Source organism: Schistocerca piceifrons, chromosome 1 (assembly GCF_021461385.2).
Source record: "Schistocerca piceifrons isolate TAMUIC-IGC-003096 chromosome 1, iqSchPice1.1, whole genome shotgun sequence".
Classification (NCBI taxonomy): Eukaryota; Metazoa; Arthropoda; class Insecta; order Orthoptera; family Acrididae; genus Schistocerca; species Schistocerca piceifrons.
The window spans coordinates 1,210,227,457-1,210,248,932 of record NC_060138.1 but is presented as its reverse complement, the minus strand read 5'-3'; the positions used below and the strand labels follow the sequence as shown (position 1 = coordinate 1,210,248,932).

At 39.8% G+C, this 21,476-nt stretch overlaps 1 protein-coding gene across 1 annotated transcript in view; it reads left to right on the top strand.

The window, feature by feature from the left end:
* LOC124779432 (transformation/transcription domain-associated protein) overlaps positions 1-21,476 on the top strand; it is a 453,680-nt gene that overhangs the window by 178,177 nt on the left and 254,027 nt on the right. The window contains exons 24-26 of the mRNA XM_047253711.1: positions 5,392-5,589; positions 6,081-6,266; positions 11,254-11,452. Coding sequence (XP_047109667.1) covers positions 5,392-5,589; positions 6,081-6,266; positions 11,254-11,452 — 583 coding nt within the window. The remainder of the gene's footprint in view (positions 1-5,391; positions 5,590-6,080; positions 6,267-11,253; positions 11,453-21,476) is intronic.

The window sequence follows — 21,476 nt, the reverse complement described above, 5'->3', positions numbered from 1 at the left end:
GCAAGTCCTGGCTGATTGAATCGGTATAGACAGGTATTGAGCTGTATCCAATAAATGTCAGTGGGAACATTGTCCATGGAAGGAAGCTTTCAGGTTCAAGTCCTGGTCCGGCACACAGTTTTTATCCGACAGGATGTTTCAAAACGATACACACATTGCTGTAGAGAAGAGATGATCTATGTCTGCCTGGCACAGGAGCTGAAATGTGTCATGTGTTGCATGCTGAGGATGTGACCACAATCGAATGTGGCAAAATATTGTGAGTTTCCCCTATTGCTTTTCACTGTTACACTGACCAGTATAGGGTCCAATGACTAGCCAATCGTGGGACACCACGGACAGTTTCCATTTGCCATGGCAGTAGAAGTGCTTCCTCATGAGTACAGCTGCTATCTCATATTCATTTGCTCATGAGTGTTATTTCATTTGTGATACCAACATTCAGAATTACTTTGGTTGTTTTGCGTGGCATTACAATGATGAAAATTGCAGGATGGAAGGGTACATAACATGTAGTTGTAGTTCCACCGTAGGCACCCACGTCTGACACGAATGCCACACAGTCCATGCGAGTATAGGGTGTGCAGGAAGTTTCTGCCCCCCCTTGCCTTAGTGCAACTGCGGAAATAAATAGTTGTTTTATCACCTCCAATCCTTTGAAGCTAAGAAAAAGCATTGTTGTCAGTATTCTATTGTTTTGTTTCAGTGATGCATTATTTAAGTTGTGAAGCGATGACTGATGTGATCGGACACAGGTACACTGTTCAGGACTGATTACAATGATGAGATATGAGTGCATTTAGATACCACATTGACAAGACCCCATCTCACAAAGCAACTCTGTTTGATTGGGTTGACTGGGGAAAATATGCTTTTGTTTGAAGCAGTATCAAAGACAGGCTGCGTAGTGGATGAAATAAAATGTGAGGGGAAGAGCGTTGTGTGACCTCATTAAACAAAAGATTTAAAAATGAAAGGATTTAGACCAACAACAATGTGAAAAGGACTGATTGCTACTCACCACATAGAGGAAGCGTTGAGAGGCAGACAGGCGCATTGAAAAAAAGACTGCTAGATATTGCAAGCTGCCAGACAGTCTTTCACGAGATCTAGACAAAACAAAACATGCTTCTCCCTTCCCAGTTTGTTGCCACTCAGTGCCTCCTCTATGATTAGCAGTCTATTGTTTTCACATTGTTTTTATTCCATCCTGAATTTTCCAAAGGATTTAGACCTATATCTGCAGCTGAATTATCTGGGAGCAACAAATAGTAACGTGCCCTGCTTTGTTGGCAGAATTTCCAAATACCGTTTTTGGTCAGGTGTGACTTTCTGATGTGCTGTAATCACATTTCACACAGTAAGAAAATGGTTTTATGTTTTAAGGAAAATCCCAGTTATATGCAGGATCTAGAAAAGAATTCACCTGATATTATGATATGGGCTGGATTTCATCGCAGTACTAGTAGTCTATTTTTATTTTTTTAAGGATAGTGATGGTCAGTTTTATTTGCACTTGATGCAGATGTGGTTAATATGTAACTTGAAGACAGGGCATCGTGGATTATGTGTGGTTACAGCATTCAACAAGCTTAGCTGTGACACGCATTGCTATTCCAATGCTTCAGTGACATAATGAACAGTTTCAAGGCCGCTGGATGGGCCTTCTTTCAATAACATCTCCAGCTCCCACTGAAATGAGCACCACAAGGGCTGGACTTACCACACTATACAACTCATTATGGAGAATAATGTACTAGTTAAAAATTGGGCCAAAGTGTTAAGGTAGTCTTTCAAATTATAGTTCCTGATATGCTCTGCAAGATGTCAAGGATGGCGTGAAGACAAACAAATCTCTGTGTAAAGGATGATAGTGCTCATACATAGATTTTATATATATAGGTACTCAGATGTTCGATATACTGTTTGACGTTTCGGACACATTATATAAAACACATTTTAACAGTATACCTAGTAGCTCAGTCAGTAGTATGAAATGTAGGAATAAGCTAGCAGTATGATGTGATTTACAGTTTATTTTAATTTGATAACACTTGCACTGAACAACTGTGATAGAAATAATTAATGTGCAAATATTTCTTAAAAATACAATTACAGTTTACTTCCAGCCATGATGATAGCTAAACAGTTCATTTCATCCATCTGCAAAGGACTAGAATACAGTCATGCTCGGTGCCTTGGATGGAGCATTGGGATCTGAGAGTTTGCTGGACAATACCCTTGCCCGTACAGCAACTCAATAGAAGCCAGCACTTGTATGTGCCAATGACATGGGACATTTACCAGGCTCCAGGAAGTATCTGCAGTTCGTCTCACTGCTGTGAGACAATAGACAGGTCATGGTCACCGACCCTTTTCAGACATTTCTGCATTGACACAGAAATGCGGCCCTTTCTGCAAAGTCAGCACCAAGCAGCTGCATTTAAACCTCGGCACGGCTACGTATGTTATATTCGGCACAGCATGGCCTCACACATCAGCTGTCATGTGTCAGTCATTGTGACGAGTTGTACTGAAGCAGCTTTGGAGTTCACGCCTACCCGTGAGGGAGATGCAGGAATTGGCAGTCATATGTGCATGAGGTGTGCTTGCTTGTGTGTATGAATGGTGTGTGTCTTTCTTCTACTGATGGAGAGTGTGACAGAAAGCCTGACGTATGTGTCATTTAATTCACTTGTGCCTGTGTGCAAATTAATGTGTCTTCTTTACGGTAAGCAGCAGTCTGTTTTTTCCTACATTGTTTATTTATGAGAGTGGTTTGATAAGTCTGGTAAAAACGCAAGATAAAATGTTTTATAAACAAATCACCATACTTCTCGACAAAGTTTTGTTTAGGGATACACATTTGGCCCGGCAATCCTCCAGCTTTCTTATCCCATCAGAAAAATAGGCTCTGTCAAACTGAAAAATATTTGTAGCCTGCAACTATCAATTCCACATTTGATGAAAATGTCTTCCTACCTAGCAAAAGTTTCAAGTTAGGAAACAGGATGAAGTCACTTGGGCCTAAACCTGGCAAATAGGGTAGATGAGGAAACAATTCAAAGCCCAATTCCTGCAGTTTTGCCATTGTTATCACTTATATGTTGGATGTTGCATTATTGTGGTGAAAGAGCACCTTTTTTGTGTTCCAACCATGCTCAAGTTTCAAACGATCCAGTAGTGAACTATAATATGTTCCATATGTGGTCCTGCCTTTTTACAAATAGTCTACGAGGATTACCTTGGGGTGGGTTGAGGGCAAACAAAAAAAGTCAACTCACCAGCTGACAAAATGGCCTTTGCCTTCTCCAGTGTACTTTGGCCAGCTTTTGTCCATTGTTTTTACTGCCCTTTTGTATGTGGTTTGCAATCATGGATCCAAGTTTATCAACAGGGACAAATCGACACACAACGTCTTGCGGACTGTGGTTAAACATTGCCAGACATTGTCTTGCAGTTTTTGCGAGATGCACTTTTGGTCGCCTGTGAACAATCTTGGCACCCACGTCACACACAGCTTCTTCGTAGCCGATTCTCCATGCAGGAAATTATGCACTGACTCCGCGAACTCATGAATTTTTTTATCGGAGGTCTTGCATTACCATCGTTAATTTTGTCAGTGGTTTCCTGTATGGTTACCCTATTTGATGGTTGGAGTGTGTGTGTTTTCAGTAGTTGTCCAACCACATTTAAAGTCATTAATCCAAAAGTAAATGGTCTTCACTGATAGTGCAGAGTCTGCGTGAACTTCGTCCAATTCTGTTTGGATTTGTGCGGCAGTCCATTCCTTCAGATGAAAATATTTAATAACAGCAAGAAACTCTGTTTTCTCCATTTTCATTCTCAGTCAACACTGACCAACTCAGGCGGCTGCCGACAGTGAAATGTATGCTTTTCGTTGTTGAAATTCTTTGTATATTCCTTGGAAAATACAGCTTACCAACCATGAACGTCCAACAAAAGTCTTCCGTCCTTTCATGGAAATGTACCGGGCTTTTCAAACCACCCCTGTATGTCGCTGCCCGGAATGAAATTTTTATTCTGCTAAGAACTGTGTGCAGATATGAACCTTCCTGGCAGAATAATACTGTGGGCTGGCAGAGACCCAAACTTGGAACATTTGCCTTTCGCTGGAAAATGTTCTGCTGACTGAGCTACTCAAGCTTGCCTAATGACCCATCCTCACAACTTTAAGCTTTACTTCCACCAGTACTTAGTCTCCTGCCTTCCAAACTTCACAGAACTTCTCCTGTGAAACTTGAATGACTAGCACTCCTGGAAGAAAGAATATTGTGAAGACGTAGCTTAGCCACAGCCTGGAAGATGTTTCCAGAATGAAATTTTCACTTTGCAGCAGAGAGAGTGCTGATGTGGAACTGCTGGCAGGTTAAAACTGTGTGGCTGATCAAGGCTCAAACTCGAAACATTTGCCTTTTGTGGACAAGTGCTCTACTGTGTGAGCTACCTGAGAGCGACTCATGACCTGTCCTCTAAGCTTTACTTCTGCCCGTGAAAGGCAAAGGTTCGGAGCTCAAATATTGGTGTGGCACGTGGTTTTAATCTGCCAGGAAGTTTTCATATTGCCGCACACTCCAATGCAGAGTGAAAATTTCACTGGAAGAAAAACTGTGAGTACAGGACGTGAGTTGTGTTTGGGTACGTCAGTTGGTAGAGACCACTTGCCGTGAAAGGCAGAGGTCCACACAGTTTTAATCTACCAGAAAGTTTTATATCAGTGCTGTCACCAAACCATGATCCTAGGACCATCACATGACTACACAGGACGGCGGACATCTCTCTGCAGTGCCCATGGTCTGTTTGTTGCCATGTGACAATGGGATAAATTGTAGAAACTTCTCAGAGACTGGTTAACATCACAGGTCATTGGCACGTGGAACTGATGATATGAAGGTAGTGGCTTCTGCTGAGTTGCTGTACCAGCAAGGGTATCGACTCACAGTGGTCAAACGTCAGGACCCAATGCTCCATCCAGGTCACTGACTGAGGCTGTGTTGTATTCTGTTACACATCATTGTAGGAGGGCATTCAGAAATGTGAGTAATTTAGGAGTCAGTATTGAAAACCAGTGACTGGGAAAGCAGTGTGGAAAATTGTTTTCTGTTGCTATGAAAACTGGTCCTGTAAGCTATCGTAATACTACATACTTCTGTTAATCGTGCCATTCTAATTTAACAATTATGTCCATGATATTTATTGGTAATTTTGAGTATTTTGGTGACTGACCAGATCATGTTGTAATTTAGCTTTGTTAAATGCAAAAATTCCTTTTTTTGTACTCTTTAATTTCATTAAATACATTGCTGTCTCGTGTCCACATCAGCTTATCATCTGCTGTATAATTTGTTTTACTTTTCTTCTGATTCAAAGGCATGCCGTTTGCCACTCATGGAGTACCTGTCTGAGCGCATGTGTGCACTCTGCTACGATCGAGCATGGTACGCAAAAGTGGGAGGCTGCGTCGCAATAAAGTTCTTCTACGAACGTATGGATATGCGCTGGATATTCGAACATCTCTTTGTTTTCTTAAAAGCACTTCTGTTTGTTATGATGGACCTCACAGGGGAGGTAAGTAACTTCCTTCATTACATCTGTAAGTGATTGAAATAGCATAATTAGTTTTTCACTATATAACGGAGATGCTGAGTCGCAGATAGGCACAACAAAAAGATTTTTACAATTATAGCTTTTGGCCATTAAGGCCTTTAACACCACACACACACACACACACACACACACACACACACGACTGCAGGCTCAGGCAACTGAAACCATCCATCCTGGATTTTCCATTGTTTAATAATTAGTTTTTCAATAAAGTTTGTAGGATACAAAGTTATATTCATTAAAACAACAATGGAATTTCTTAGGTGAAACATTACATATGACATATTGTTACCTTGGTTTAGGGTAGCCAGAGGTTTTCAGCAGTTGTGCTGCTGGCTTAGTAGTAGATGATCTGGACATTTAACAGAGATATTCATAGAATGTAGTGTAATATATGGAATTTTAGTTGTTATCCTTGTTTGTTATACTAATGTTGAAGTATTAAATTCTAGGTGTCCAATGGTGCTGTCGATTTGGCAAAGAACAACTTGGAGAAAATGCTGACTTTGGCTGCAGCACCGATTGAAAGAGATGGAAATAATGAAGACCTGCTAAATGCACAGAGTAAGAGTCTGTTTGACGTGACACATGAACTGGTGCGACAGGTCACAAGGCCAAACACGCTTATAAGGGAGCAGGTGAGTTAGGAAAGAATGTCCATTCTTTGATAGGCATTGTTGAATATCGGGTCTGATATTCAGCAACCTCATATTTTGTTCAATTAGCAACAGTGAAAAACTGTATACAGTGCCTACCAAAGGTCAAGGAACAAGATAAACTGCATGCTATAACTACTTCTGTACAGATCTTAATGGACAAAACGTTTCAAAAGATTTTTGTTTGTAGAATCCGCTTTGTCTCTTATAGAGGAGATGTTCGTTACCCATAAGGTTAAGACATTTGTTACATTACTTTCATAATTTAAATTTTGGTGTTAAGTAACTTGAGTTTCTTGCATAATAATGATTATGCTAATGACTTCTCACTCCATACAGCAAGAACTGAGAAAATATGACACTGAACGCATATTCAGGAGAGGCAGGATTCAGATCCCCACCCAGATAACCTGTTCTAGGCTTTCCACAATTTTTGTAAATAACCTCATGTTATTCCTGGAGCATTCCTTCAGAAAAGTGATGTTGCCCTGACAATTAAATGGTTGATAATGTTCCTTAATGCTGCACTGATATAGAGAAGTAGAAATATCACTGTATATGTTTCCTCCCTTGACCTACTTCCTCATTTCTTTTCACCAGTTTGTACATTCCATATTCCTTGTTGCTGTAGGCGTCTCATTGCTGGCCCCCTCCCAACTCCTTCCACTGGTCTCTGTCCCATACCACTGTTGATCCTGATGGTCATCCACATGATCTTGCCATATTCTTCCTTTGCCTCCACTTTTCTTTTTTCATTTTAAGGACAACCTCTTATTAATCTATAATTAGATGTCATTCATGTCCCACCCACTAAGGTTTTGGTGTTTTAGCTGATGACAACATATTGATTGACTCCTGTTTTGTCACAGTTCTTACCCACCGTAGCAACGCACACCTGGCCAATGGTGTTAGACTTGAAGGAAGTCAGGTTGAATCCTGGTGGGAGAAAGAAATTTTCAACAGCGGTATTTGAACAACAAGCGGGGGAGATGTGGTTGTATAAAGTTCCTTGTCACCAGACTTCACATCAAATCCTTGATAAAACTGCAAACTCTGCTCAGTGTTGTAAGGAGTGAGAGCATGTGGCAATGTTCGCAGTGATCCATCCATCGGATGGGGACATTAAACTTGGCAGCCCCATTGGTGCTATGCGCTGGCATTGGGTTTCACCCTGTCCTTCCTCCCATCATCATACAACATAAACATGACGCCACTATAAACTGAGTGTGAGAAAATGAAACACCTGCAGGCATTATTATGATTTTATTTATTTTGTTGCAACCAGTTTCAGTGCTTCAATGCGCCATCTTCTGGCTGTAGTTAATGCAGAAGGGGTTGACATGATACATATACATACCACACAAGTGGTCGGCATAACTGGTTATGCAGATTATCCGAAAACGTTGATGTCAGCACTCTAACCATTTCAACTCTTTGTATGGTTAGAGTGCCAACACCAAAGTTTTCCGATAATCTGCGCAACCAGTTATGCTGACCTCTGATGCTATATAGGTCGTGTCAACTACAGCCTGAAGATGGCGCATTGAAGTGCTGAAACTGGTTGCAGCGAAATAAATAAAATCATAAGGATGGCTGTAGGCCTTTCATTTTCTCACAATATCAAACGGCCATTGTCCCAAAGATCCCCTGTGAAAAGGATAGACATACAAAAACTGTAAACTGAGGTGACAGAAGTCACAGAATAGTGATACACACATATACAGGTGGTGGTAGTATCACACACGCAAGGTATAAAAGGGCAGTTTATTGGTGGAGCTGTCATATGTATTCAGGTGATTCATGCAAAAAGGTATCCGGGCGCTCGAAGGAAATTAACAGACTTTGAATGGAGAATGGTGGTTGGAGCTAGATGTATGGGACATTCCATTTCGGAAATTAGTACAGAATTCAATATTCGCAGATCCACAGTGTTGAGAGTATGCCAACAGTACCAAATTTCAGACATTACCTCTCGCCATGGGCAATGTAGTGGCTGATGGCCTTCACTTAATGACCAAGATCAGCAGTGTTTGCGTAGAGTTGTCAGTACAAACAGAAAAGCAACACTGTATGAGGATATATGACAGACTTGTCCTTTAGGGCAGTGTGGCAAAATTTGGTGTTAGTGGGCTATGGCAGCAGATTACTGACACAAGTGCCTTTGCTGACAGAAAAACATCACTTCTACTGATCTTGTGACCACATCAGTTGGACTCTAGATGACAGGAAAATTGTAGCACGGTCAGACAGGTCTCAGATTTTAATTGGTAAGAGAGTTAGTGGTGGCTGCATAACGATGTGGGCTATATTTACATAGAATGGACAAGGTCATCTGGTCCAACTGAACTGATCATTGAGTGGAAATGGTCGTGTTCAGCTACTTGGACATCATTTACAGTCATTCATGGATGTCATGCCCAAACAATGGTGGTATTTTTATGGATGACAAAGTGCCATGTCACTGGATTATGATGGTTCACAGTTAGTTTAAAGGCCATTCTGGATGGTTCAAATGAATGATTTGGCTAGCCAGATCACCCAACATGAATCCCATCGAATGTTTATGGGACTTAATCGAGAGGTCAGTTCACGCACGAAATCCTGCACTGGTGACACTTTCCCAATTAGGGACGGCTATAGAGGCAGAATGGCTCACTATTTCTGCAGGGGACTTTCTTTCAATGACTTGTTAGGTCAATACCATGTCGAGTTGTTGCACTAAGCCAGGCCAAAGGTAGGCCTGACTCATTATAAGGAGGTATGTCAAGGCTTGTATCACCTCATTGTGCATACATCCACTACAGTCACCTAAATTCTGCAGATACACATAGAAAGCAACTGTCGCACACTGCAAGGAATACAACCATTGTTCACAGAGGATAGGAACCCTTTTTAATGAGGCAACTCAGCCTAACCCTTGAGGTCTCCCAGTGAACAATGCCATACCACCCTTTCTTTCCTAAAGCTTTATTTCTAATTCTGTCTTTTCATGTTATCGAAGTTGTATAAAACACTCTCAGATTGCTTATTGCATGAAATCTGGGTGAAATCTCAATAAACAAAAATGTAAAAAAGTTAAAAATCAAGTGATGACTACCAATTGCATTCTTCCTTTCTGAAGAGCTGCAAATAGCAAAATATGTTGGGTCCTGGGAAGAAGAGGCATAAAACCTCTTTTCTTTCTGACCAACAAGAATACAAAGGAGATCCAACAGCCTGCTAAGCTCTGGAATTTATAAGCAGCGGACGCTGTAAGACAGGCATATTGCATCACAGTGAGGGTTACTGCTGAAATTCTGAGAATGTACTTTCAACCAGTTTATTGCTTACTGCTACATATATCTTTGAGACATCAGAGAGATTTGAGCTCTCATGGTGGCTGACTCATGTCATATTTCCTGCTAACCATTTGTGACTGGAACAGGACAGGAGGAAGTGATGGTGGTACACAAAGTACCCTCTGCTGCATACTGTAAGGCGTGCCTTGCATAGTGTAGAGATAGAAGACTTTTTAGAATGTGGAAGCAACTACATTTGTCAGTCTGTTCGTACTATTCTTGACCACTGTGGCAGATGTCAAAGGCACATTAAAAATAGAGGATTTGGGAACTCTGCATTTGCTGAACACAGTCTCACAAATAAAAACAGAATAATGTTCCATGAAACTAAAATCTTGTCCCACACTTCTACATACTAGGATTCTGTTATTGAAGGTGCACATAAAATAAGAAAGTTTGAAAACAGCCGCATTCAGGACAGCAACTCTGAAATTAGCAGTGCATGGAAGTGTGCTCTTAGACACTGAGGAGACAGAGAAATGTACAGAATTGCTTAAATTTCTACACGATTTCTGGAACCATCATTGCAGAGGAGGACACTCCCTGGCAGCATGGTGTAATGGTGACATACACCGACCAGTTACAAGTCGGGTTTGAGCTATGAATGATCACAACACAAGCCCCACCAGTAATCATTCCTGATGAACGTGATTGAGGGTGTCATCGAAAGCTCCAGGTTTTACCCAGATTTGACATGACAAGTAAATTGAGAATGTTTTATACATCTCTCTCTTCATGCTGTATTTAACATAAAGGTACTAACGCCCTGCATGTCAATTTGACTTTATCTTTGTTTATGTGTGGGAGTCCAGGTCTGCTAGCCATATGGGAGGCTGGAGTTGATAAACAAATTGAAGATCTTTCTCTGTCACTACCATCCTCTTTGTTACACGATACTTCCTGTATGATTTGCAGTATTTTCATGTACATCTACATATGTGCTCTACAAGTCATGTGCACTCTAGTGGGTATTTCGTACCAATATCATTGATCTTCTGTCTTATTTCATTTTCGTATTGAGTGAGGGGGGGGGAAAAACAACATGCTGTATATGCCCTAATATTCTTCTTATATTATCATTGTTACTATATCAGACATAATAGCAGCATAATGGCTGCGCTTTCTTTCTCAAATATCACTTTAGTCTGCATTCCTTTGAACTTTTTACAGTAATGAAGTCTCTCTACAAATACCCCCACCCCCACCCAACCTCACCCCTCACAAATGCACATCTCACTCCATTGCCAGATGATTGTTCCTTGATGTTTCAGTGTGTGTGTGTTATGAAGAGGTCCCGTCTTTTAGTCAAGATGTATACGTTTTCTTCCTTGATTTGATTCAGTACCATCTCATAGGTTATTTATCTGATCTAGCCATACAGTCTTCAGCATTCTGCTGCAGCACACATTTCAGAAGCATCTGTTCTCCTTTCTGTACTGATTATTGTCCAAATTGCACTTCTGTACAACACTTGCAGAAAACACTTCCTAACACTTAAATTTATATTCAGTGTTAATAAATTTATTTTTCTCAGAATGCTTTTATGGCCAATGCCAGTCTGTATTCATACTAGCTGTAATTCTGCCATCACTAGTTATTTTGCTGCTCACCAAATTATTATTATTTTTCAGACTATGCATTCGTTGGAGGTACTGGCTAAAATACAGAACAAGACGGTCACAGAAGTGATGGAACCGCACAAGGAGGTTCTTGAAGACATGATACCTCCCAAAAAGCACTTGTTGCGTCACCAACCAGCCAACGCACAGATTGGGCTGATGGATGGAAACACCTTCTGCACGACAATGGAGCCTCGTCTGTTTACAATAGGTGCAGCATTTTAATGCTGTTGAATGAGTAATGTTAAGGATATGAATAAATGGTGTTAGGAGTTATTGACAGTGTAGGATATCAGCAGAAAATTGTGTTCAAGTTGCCAGCTAATGAATTTGCATGAAATGAAACAGTGAACTCTGAAAGTATTTACAATATGCACTGAGGAAATGTACTTGTCAAGCAGCAGCAGTAGCAGATAGAAACACACAGAAAGATATGAAACGGTTAGTTTTCAGGACTAGGCACCTCTCCTTATATCTGAAAAGAGGACAGGATTGGAGGAAAGAAAACTGGTAGGGTGGAAGGGCATGGGAAATGGGAAACGGTACCCAGAGCTCCTAGGAAAGAGAGACCTACTAGAAAGCAGCTATTCCTCTGCTTACTAAGTAATTCTATCTGCCTTACTTTGTGAATACAGTCCCTGTGTTCGTATTTGATGTATTAGTAGGTGTAGAATTTATAGTAGGTAGTTCTGTCTTTTGGAGAAAAGTGATTGACATTTATTATAGAATTATTTTTATTCTTCAGAGGTGCAATCACAGAACATGCTTTTAATCATTGCAAGTTTTGTATATACAGGTACTCTGGCCGTTGTCAGAAACCAAGCACTACTCAAGACTCTTCGCAACTTAAAGAATGTTTTATGATTGTGTCTATAGCTTGAGCCAAATAACAAAACTGCTTAACAGTCAAGCACGAGAGGGGGTGATGTGTCGGTCCATGTTAGTCTCCACATAAAAGATGGCTTCCCCAGCAGCAGTTGAGTGCTTCTTTCAGGAAATAGTCACATTCTGTCCATTAACATGCAATATCCGATTTGCTAGGCAGGGTGGTAATAGTCATACCAGTTTTCTGCACACTTACACAGCTAGTGTAGGACATTCTGTCATGTAAAATGAGAACGCTGCGCACAGAAACACTGCTAACGACAAAAACTGACCACAGTTGTTGCATTACCAATCGAAAGCATCTTCTGGAACTGACTGTGGCAACTGGCACTGGAGGTAGAAGAGCAAGAATAACAGTGATGGACAGAATAGCAGGTGTAAACAACTAGCTGTCAATCACTTTGTTGTTCTGTTCCAGTTGTAGAAGAAACATGAATAATTGTAGAATGTCTTATGTTGCCAAGTTTTACTTAGAGTGGACAAAACCAGTAAAAGTAATGTTGGTTAACTTAATGATAGAATAGGCCTACTTTCTTTTGTACATGAAGTCACTTCCACACGTTGTTTATGCATAAAGAATGTAAACAACATATAGAAGATGAAGATATGACTTACGAATGTGCACTGGTGAAGTAAAGAAAAAGACTGCAGGCACATTTTATCATAAAGTTTTCCATTAATTTCACTGTCCCCTTTTTGCCAAGGATTGGAATTGGGCTGCTGTGATAAAAGTAATGTAATGTTATGTTATGCTGTCATTACTGTGGCATACTCTCTACTGCTGAGCAAAATGTGTGCAGCAGCGAGTCAGGTGTGATTTTCTACACGCCTCAAAGCGAACATTTTTTTTAATTATAATGTGACTAGTAAACTCCATTCGCAGTTCTGTAAGAGAATCAAACTCCCATGTATAAAACAGCCTTATACATCTGATTATTTAACAAATGAGTTAATGTGTTAAATATTTGACATTAAGCCCCTAACTGAGGAAAGTTTACAAAAAGTTTGAAATTATGTGTAAAACCCCTAAATACTTCTGTTCTCAAAACCTGGGTGAATATAGTCTGGATAATTTGCAAACTTTGAGTCAGGCTGCCTCGAGCCATGTACGAGTACACAGTTTCTTTGTATAATACTCATCCTACTGTGTTAAACCATTAACATAAGTTTTTATACCTCTTAATGAGTTGATTGTGACAACGTTTAAATTTTTTGAATTCCATCAGTAGTTAAATGAAATACTGAAAATCAAATTTTTCTTGTCCCTGGAAGCTGTTGATAGGCAAGCTTCAAGTGGGACAGTGCACAATTCACCAGGTTAGTCGTTTAGTAAGATATTAATGTTTGCATTTTTTTAAAGGATGTAGTATAGTTAACCACTCTCAGTACAGGTGAGGCTTTGAAAGGTTAACACAGTCAGGATTGAGTACTTTGCTGAGCTTCCAGGCAATATCATCCTTCAGAAGTATCTAAACCACACATGCACACACACATTACATTGACTGCAATGCTGTGGTTTGTGTTGTGTGTGTGTATTGCACTAATATTAAAAATTTTATATTAAATATTGGATGTTATTATTCTGTTGTGTTGCACTCTAGGAAATTGGACATTTTTAACTTCTTTTCTCATTCTTGAGAGTCCTCTCCCCAGAATTTATGGAATACAATACAAATAACATAACAATATTTCTTATCTGAGTTCGCTATTATGCACTGGTGAGATTTCTGCAAGTGTGAAATGATATTCAAGGATGAATTCAATGCAAATAGGAACTTTTTAAAAAGGACTGTGATAAGAAACAAAGTAAATTCATTTTTTCCGTACATGGTCTCCTAATTTCGAAATACATTTTTTTTTCTTTCAGATCCAGAATATTTTTTACTCCCACCCTTGATGGAAGATGGAGATGTTAACATCCAGTTACTAACAAAACCTTGTCCCGCTGAAGCATCATGTCTTTATTGCCCCAGAGGTCTGAAAAAATGATAGTTGCCTTTTGATAATTCTTGGCTGTAAGGAGTGGATTTCAAGTGGTGTCCAATGTCTTTATTCCTGAGTAGTGCATGTTTAATCAGCAATCAGCATTTACACTCCATCATATAAAGAAAGTGTGTGTGTGTGTGTCAAACTTGTTGCCAACATCACTTGTAGTGCAAGCACTCCTCATGTTGTCTACATGACAGTAACGACTGTACCCACCACCCTCCATTATTGTAAAAAGAAAATCAACAAACTAGGAAAGGAGCGAGGACCAGCATCTGTCGTAATGTCATCTGTCTTGTCTTATTAGATTAGATTAGATTAGTACTTGTTCCATAGATCATGAATACGACACTTCGTAATGATGTGGAACGTGTCAGGTTAATAAAATGTATCTATACAAGATATTACACGAGACAAAATATTACATGACACTCAATATATATAATTTTTGGAGGTAGGGAAATTACCCACACCCACTTACTATATCCAGAAATTCATCTAATGAGTAGGAGGAGTTGCTATTCAGAAATTCTTTTAATTTCCTTTTAAATGCTATATGGCTATCTGTCAGACTTTGGATGCTATTAGGTAAGTGACCAAAGACTTTTGTGACAGCATAGTTTACCCCATTCTGAGCCAAAGTTAGATTTAACCTTGAGTAGTTGAGATCTTCCTTTCTGCTAGTGTTGTAGCCATGTACACTGCTATTACTTTTGAATTCGTTCAGATTGTTAATAACAAATTTCATAATTGAATATATATATTGTGAGGCTACAGTGAAGATTTCTAGCTCTTTAAATAAGTGTCTGCAGGATGATCTTGGATGAGCTCGAGCAATTATTCAGATTACACGCTTTTGTGCAATGAACACTCTTTTACTCAATGATGAGTTACCCGAGAATATGATGCCATACGAAAGCAGAGAATGAAAATAGGCGTGATAGCTAATTTACTCAGATGTATATCGCCAAAATTTGCAATGACCCTAATAGCATATTAGCTGAACTCAAACCCTTCAGCAGATCTTCAGTGTGTTTTTTCCAGTTCAACCCCTCATCAATGCATACACCTAGAAATTTTGAATATTCCACCTTAGCTACCGATTTCTGATCGAAGTCTATATTTGCTAATGGGGTCATTCCATTTACTGTGTGGAACTGTATATACTGTGTTTTGTCAAAGTTTAATGAGAGCCCATTTGCAGAGAACCACTTAATGATTTTCCGAAAAACATCATTTACAATTTCACCAGTTAATTCTTGTCTGTCGGGTGTGATAGCTATATTGTATCTTCGGCAAAAAGTACCAGCTTTGCATCTTCGTGAACATAGAATGGCAAGTCATTAGTATATATTAAGAACAGCAGAGGACCCAAGACCGAACCTTGCGGCACCCCATTCTTGATTGTTCTCCAGTTTGAGAAATCACCAGTTTTTTGCATATCATGTGAACTGTTTATTTCAACTTTCTGCATTCTTCCAGTTAGGTATGATTTAAACCATTTGAGCACTATCCCATTCATACCACAGTACTTGAGCTTATCTAGAAGTATTCCATGATTTACACAATCAAAAGCCTTTGATAGATCACAAAAAATCCCAACAGGTGACTCCTGGTTACTCAGAGCATTTAATATTTCATTAGTGAAAGTATATATAGCATTTTCCGTTGAAAAACCCTTCTGGAAACCAAACTGACATTTTGTTAAAACTTTATTTTTACAAAGGTGTGAAGCTACTCTATAATACATTACTTTTTCAAGAATTTTGGATAAGGCATTGCAGATCCAGATTTTAACTGACAGTCCGGTTTTTTGTGGTGCTTTAAAGTAGTCATGTAGACTGAAAGCAATTATAATGGCACACATTCAATCTAACTAGGGCATATACAAGCATTGTAGCATTAATCGTGGGTTAGGTAGTTATAATTATGTTCAATCTACATGGCCATTTATAACACACTGATAGTAGCCATCCTGTCAGTTGAAATCTAGATCTGCACTGCAATAAAAAAGGCAGATGAGATTACAATCGATGCTGACCTTCTTTCTGCCTTGGATTACATCATGGTCATAGGGAACAATCATTCCCACGGAATCGAACATGATAGTCAACAAAGTGTTTCGAAGTTAAATACGAAAGGCTGTGAAAATACCATACTTGGCATTCATTGGCACAGATTTACTTTGCCGATCTCTACTTCTCAATTTGTGTTGTTATGTATAGTAGTAGTAGTAACATCTTTCCCTTAAGTCATGATATTATGTGGTAATGCAGGTGGGGAGAGGAGGTGAGGGTATCCCGACTAATAGGCTGCTTCCAGAGTTCTCGGGTTTACTGCCGGATCCAGTTGTTGAAGATCCACAGCATTTCAGAAAATAACTGTTCTGCCATCATCAGGTGGTGCTGACAACGTGATGTGTCTGCTGTGTGCTGATGGTATTTATGTATGCTGGCCCAGAGTTTGGGTCTCATCAGCCCCATGGCATGCTCACCCTGGGCCAAGGGAGAAAGGGGGGGGGGGGGGGCTCCTCCTGCTGCTGCTGCTGCTGCTGCTGCTGCGATGATGGGGGTGAGAATCTCAGTTGCCTTCTGCCTGCCATCCCTGTTGCATCTTGCATCCAGATGTTGTGTTCTGCTTTGACGGAGCTTAATATTGGCAGTCATACCTTGCTCAGTTGGAAGTAAGTGTGTCTGTTTATTAAATTATGAATTACGTGGCTAGCAATTGGTTCTTTGGAAAGCAAAGGACAGTCATTTGCTGGTAATTCATTTTATGTCCATTTTCAATACTGCGTTCTGCTATTGCAGACTTGTTGAGCTGTGGTTAAGTGTATGCAGCTTTTGTTTTCGTACATTGATCTTTGATTGTGCAGGTCATTTGTCAGATATAAGTTTTTCCGTTTTCACACAGAACTTGGTACTCCCACTGTTTTGAGACCTGTGTCATCTGTCACTGTCCATAATAAAGCTTGTATTTTTCCTTTTCTTGATGTCCTAGTTAAGCATATGGCTCACTTGGCTGCAAATGCATACAGCTTTATATCTCCATGCCTTCAGCTGCCATCATCCCTCGCATAAGAACAGTGTACTACGATGTAATGCGTCTTTTATAGATATGTGTGATTTGTCGCAGTCACATGCGATCTGTTACTGTCTCTGTATGTGTTGACATTAATAAATTTCGTAAATATATGGTTGCCTTTCTGGATTATTCTTGTGGTCCAGCTAATCCACTCCATAGCCGTGTAAAATCTTCTTATGATATTCATTTCATGGCAAGGTGGTGCTTTAAAGACCATTAACTCTTCTGAACTACTAAATTAATTAAACTCTGCCATAAAACACCTATTTTTTAAGTCTTCAACTCAGTAATAGACAGATCCCCAAATCAAATAGCTCACACAAAACTTAATAAGTCAACATCAACAAAACATATCCATCTTATAACATATACATCATCCGAAGTCGTACATCCAAGTTTGAAGTCCCTGACTCTGTCCTTTATTTGTTTGGGACCCCCGTTGACATTGCCAGTGGCCCTCTCTCGTCTACGAGTTCAGGAAACCAGTAGTTCTTTGCCCCAAATCATAACTGGGTCCATACAGCAAGTGACTCCTTCTGCCTCACGTCACGGCTTGCCTCTGCCCTTCACTGTTACTGCTCCCATGCCATCTGCCCAAGCCACAGATCGGAGCATGCATATTGGACGTCACAACTAGCTTTAGCTGTCCTGAAGGCTCATAGTGGAACAGGGTATTCCTAAGAATGCCAGTGTACACCACAGTGCTCAACAGTCTTGTACACAGGAGATACTTCATTTCAGACGAGAAAAGCCTGATAAGAGAGCTGTGGCAATTGGAATCCATCTTCCACAAGAACGGGTACAGCAGTCAACTGATTCGGATGGCCCTGCAACACAAGAGCCCCAAGAATGACACGGAGGCTGAAAACACAGAAGAAGACAATAAGAAAATGGCATTTGTACAGTTTGTGGCAAGGTACTATCAAAAATTGGCGGACTGCTGTGAAAACACCACATAACATCAGTTTTCTTCTCGCCACCCAAAATATGGGCTGTTTTACAGACAGTGAAAGATGACCTAGGTCTCAAAAAAGCAAGGATGTACAAAGTTCCATTTTAATATGGAAAAACTTATATTGGAAAAACGATTTGCACAATCAAAGATTTACATACAGAACATAAGCGCCACACATGCTTACTGTTTCCCAACAAGTCTTCTACATTGAAAATGGAGATAAAATGAATTGCCAGCAAACGAATGTCCTGGTTGCCACCGATTAATTTTTGGACTTAATTTTCAAAGAAACAATTTAAATCTGTGTGGCTGATAATTTATTCAACGTGGATACTGGCGTCCAACTGAGTAAGGCGTGGGTGCCAATACTAAGCTCCATCAAAGCAGAACATGACATCCGGACACGAGATACAACAGCGACGGCAGGTGGAGGGCAACTGAGACTCTTGCCCCCACCAGTATTGCAGCCGCATGCCCCCAACCACCGAGCACAGTGTGGGGCCAGTGAGGCACAAACTTGGGACCAGCAGGTGTAAGTACCGCCAGCACACAGGTAGACATGTCATTTTGTCATGGCGGAATGGTTATTTGCCAAAATATTGTGGATCTTCGATGATTGGATCTGGCGGTATGCCTGAGAATCTTGGAAGCTCCTTACTTTATCTTGTCAGGCATTTCTCTTAGACAAGTTACTTGATGAATAGTTTTTAATGTTGTGACAAAGAATGAGGAGACCTCTTAGCATACAATTAAATCCTGCCTTAGTGCTCAGTAAATGATTTTGAAATGTCATTTGACGATCATAATTAATAAGTTCCTGAACATAATAGTTTTTAGTAATACTTAATAATGACGATGACGACGATGACGATGACGATGATAACTGTTGGTAAGTTCATTTACCACTCCAAACTCTGGTTGGCCTTGAAACCAAAGTCTTGGCTTTCCTAAATTTTTAAAGGATTTGCCGATTCTTATGTGTAATATATCTATATTTATCAAACAATGGAAAACCCAGGCTGGAGTAATGATAGAATTATGAAAAGAATTCTGTCGTTAGTATTCACCACATAGCGGAAATGCTGAGTTGCTGATAGGCACAACAAAAATGTGATGCATGTTTGAGTTACATTTGTAGAGAGAGAGAGAGAGAGAGAGAGAGAGAGAGAGAGAGATATCTAATTCCAATGGAGGCCCTTTTTGCGGAAAGCTAACTTATTTGTTGTGCCTACCTGCGACTTTGCGTCTCTGCTATAAGGTGAGTAGGAGCTATCATTTTTATAATATTGCCATATCTGTTCTATTCTGCAAGCAATCTTTGGTATTTGGGAATGTTACTTTGTGTACCACTGTTACTTCCCTTCTTTCCTGTTCCAGTTTCAAATGGTAAATGGAAAGAATGATTGTTGCTATGCCTACTTTATTGGTGACTACAGTTCATGAGCATTTTTCCAACGAATCTGTCTGCTATCTGCCGTTCAACAGTTAGTTTTCTATGATCGTTCCACTGTAAATCTTTCTGAACACATGCTCCCAGATATTTAGTGGATGAGACTAGTTCTTGTGATTGTTTGGCAGTCTTGGAATCCCTCAGTAATCAGTCTTTCTGCCTATTTATGTGCAATATGTTACCTAAATTGGTTTTTGTTGAGGCTCAGTTGCCAAACTTTTCACCAACCATCAGTTCTCTGTAGGTCTTCCTAAATTTTCCAGCTTGGTGACTTCTCTGTATATAACAGCGTCATTCATGTACAGCCTCATGGAACTTCTGGCATATGCAGTAGCTCATATATATGTATATATTGTTAACAGCAATGATCCTATTATTTATACTCCCATGGTGTGGAGCAGAATTTCCTTTTACGTCTGAAGATTTTCTCTGTTAAGAATGTACACGCTGTGTTGTCAAGTATTTGCTAAGAACTCCTCAATCCAATTACAATTCCCTATGCTTATATTTTGTTCATTAGGTGACAACTTGAAACTCTATCTAACATCTCCCAGAATTCAAGGAACATGATATCGACCTAGATGCCAGCATCAATTGCCTTCTGGGTCTTGCGGACGATGAGAGTGACCTGAGTTACAATAAATATTTGACGAAAGCTATGGGGATTCATAAAGAGATTTTTTGAAAGATAAAACATGAGCATAAACTGTGTTCAGAGTACAACAGACAGACATCAGTGACATGGGCCTGTAGTTTGTGCATCTATTGAGTGATCCTTCTTGAAAATGGGAATGCTGTAAGCATCTTTTTCCAGAGTGCTTCATTTCTCCAGTGATTTAAAGTAGACAGCAGCTATGTGACGAACAAGTTCTTTCACGTACTCTCTTTATATTCATCAGTTCTAGTAGTATTTCTGATGGTGAGTAATTTTAATTTATTTTCTATACTGTGGTCAATCTGTCATTGTGGTGTTTATGCAACACAATTGGTAGGAGCAGCGACAGCACGAACTTCCTCAGTAAAAAAATCTGGAAAAAGGAATTTTGAATATGAGCTTTATCTCTGTCAACCTCTGTTTCGATGTCGTTATGATCCTGTGTTTCTGTCAGGTGACTTTGATAAGTTTACTGATTTAACATAAGACCAAAACGTCTTAGGATTGGTAGAGAGAACTTTGCTTTTGCAGATGTTGAACACTTCAAGTTAGCTATCCTGACACTAATTTTGGCTTCAATCAGTATTTGTCAGCAAGGCTTTGGCTATGGTGAAGCTATCTTTGCTTTTGGAGCAACTTTCTAACACAGGTGTTTAGCCATGGCGTGTCTTTCCTATTCTTTACAAGTTTTCTCAACACTCGTCTAAGACATGTAGTAAAGTGGTCCGATCTAAGATGTTACCCTCATGAGTTGGTTCTCTAATAAACTGCTCAAGGTAATTTTCGGGTGAGGCATATTGAACAGATTCACATGATATCCTGTCCAGGTACTTATCTTAATCATTGAAGTCCCCCAGTGTACAGCTGTTAATTTGAAATCTCCACCTAATACTATAACAAGAGCAGAAAATTTCTGCTCATCCTCCCCAAGTTTTTCCCCAAATGTTCTGACTTCTCTGCTCTTGGGCAGGAGGCCTATAAAATCATCTGATAACCACGTTTGATCCATGCTCAACAGTTATTTTCACCCATATGATTTCACATTCGGAATCTGTACTAACCTCACTAGATATTATATTTTTTGTGGCTCTAAATTTGCCTCTGCCCCAACGTTCAACCTATCTTTGCTATATATGTTCCAATTTATTCCTGTGAACATCTGGTTTCAGCCAGGTTTCTACCCCTATGGTTGAATCAGCACAAGAAGATATATGAGAATT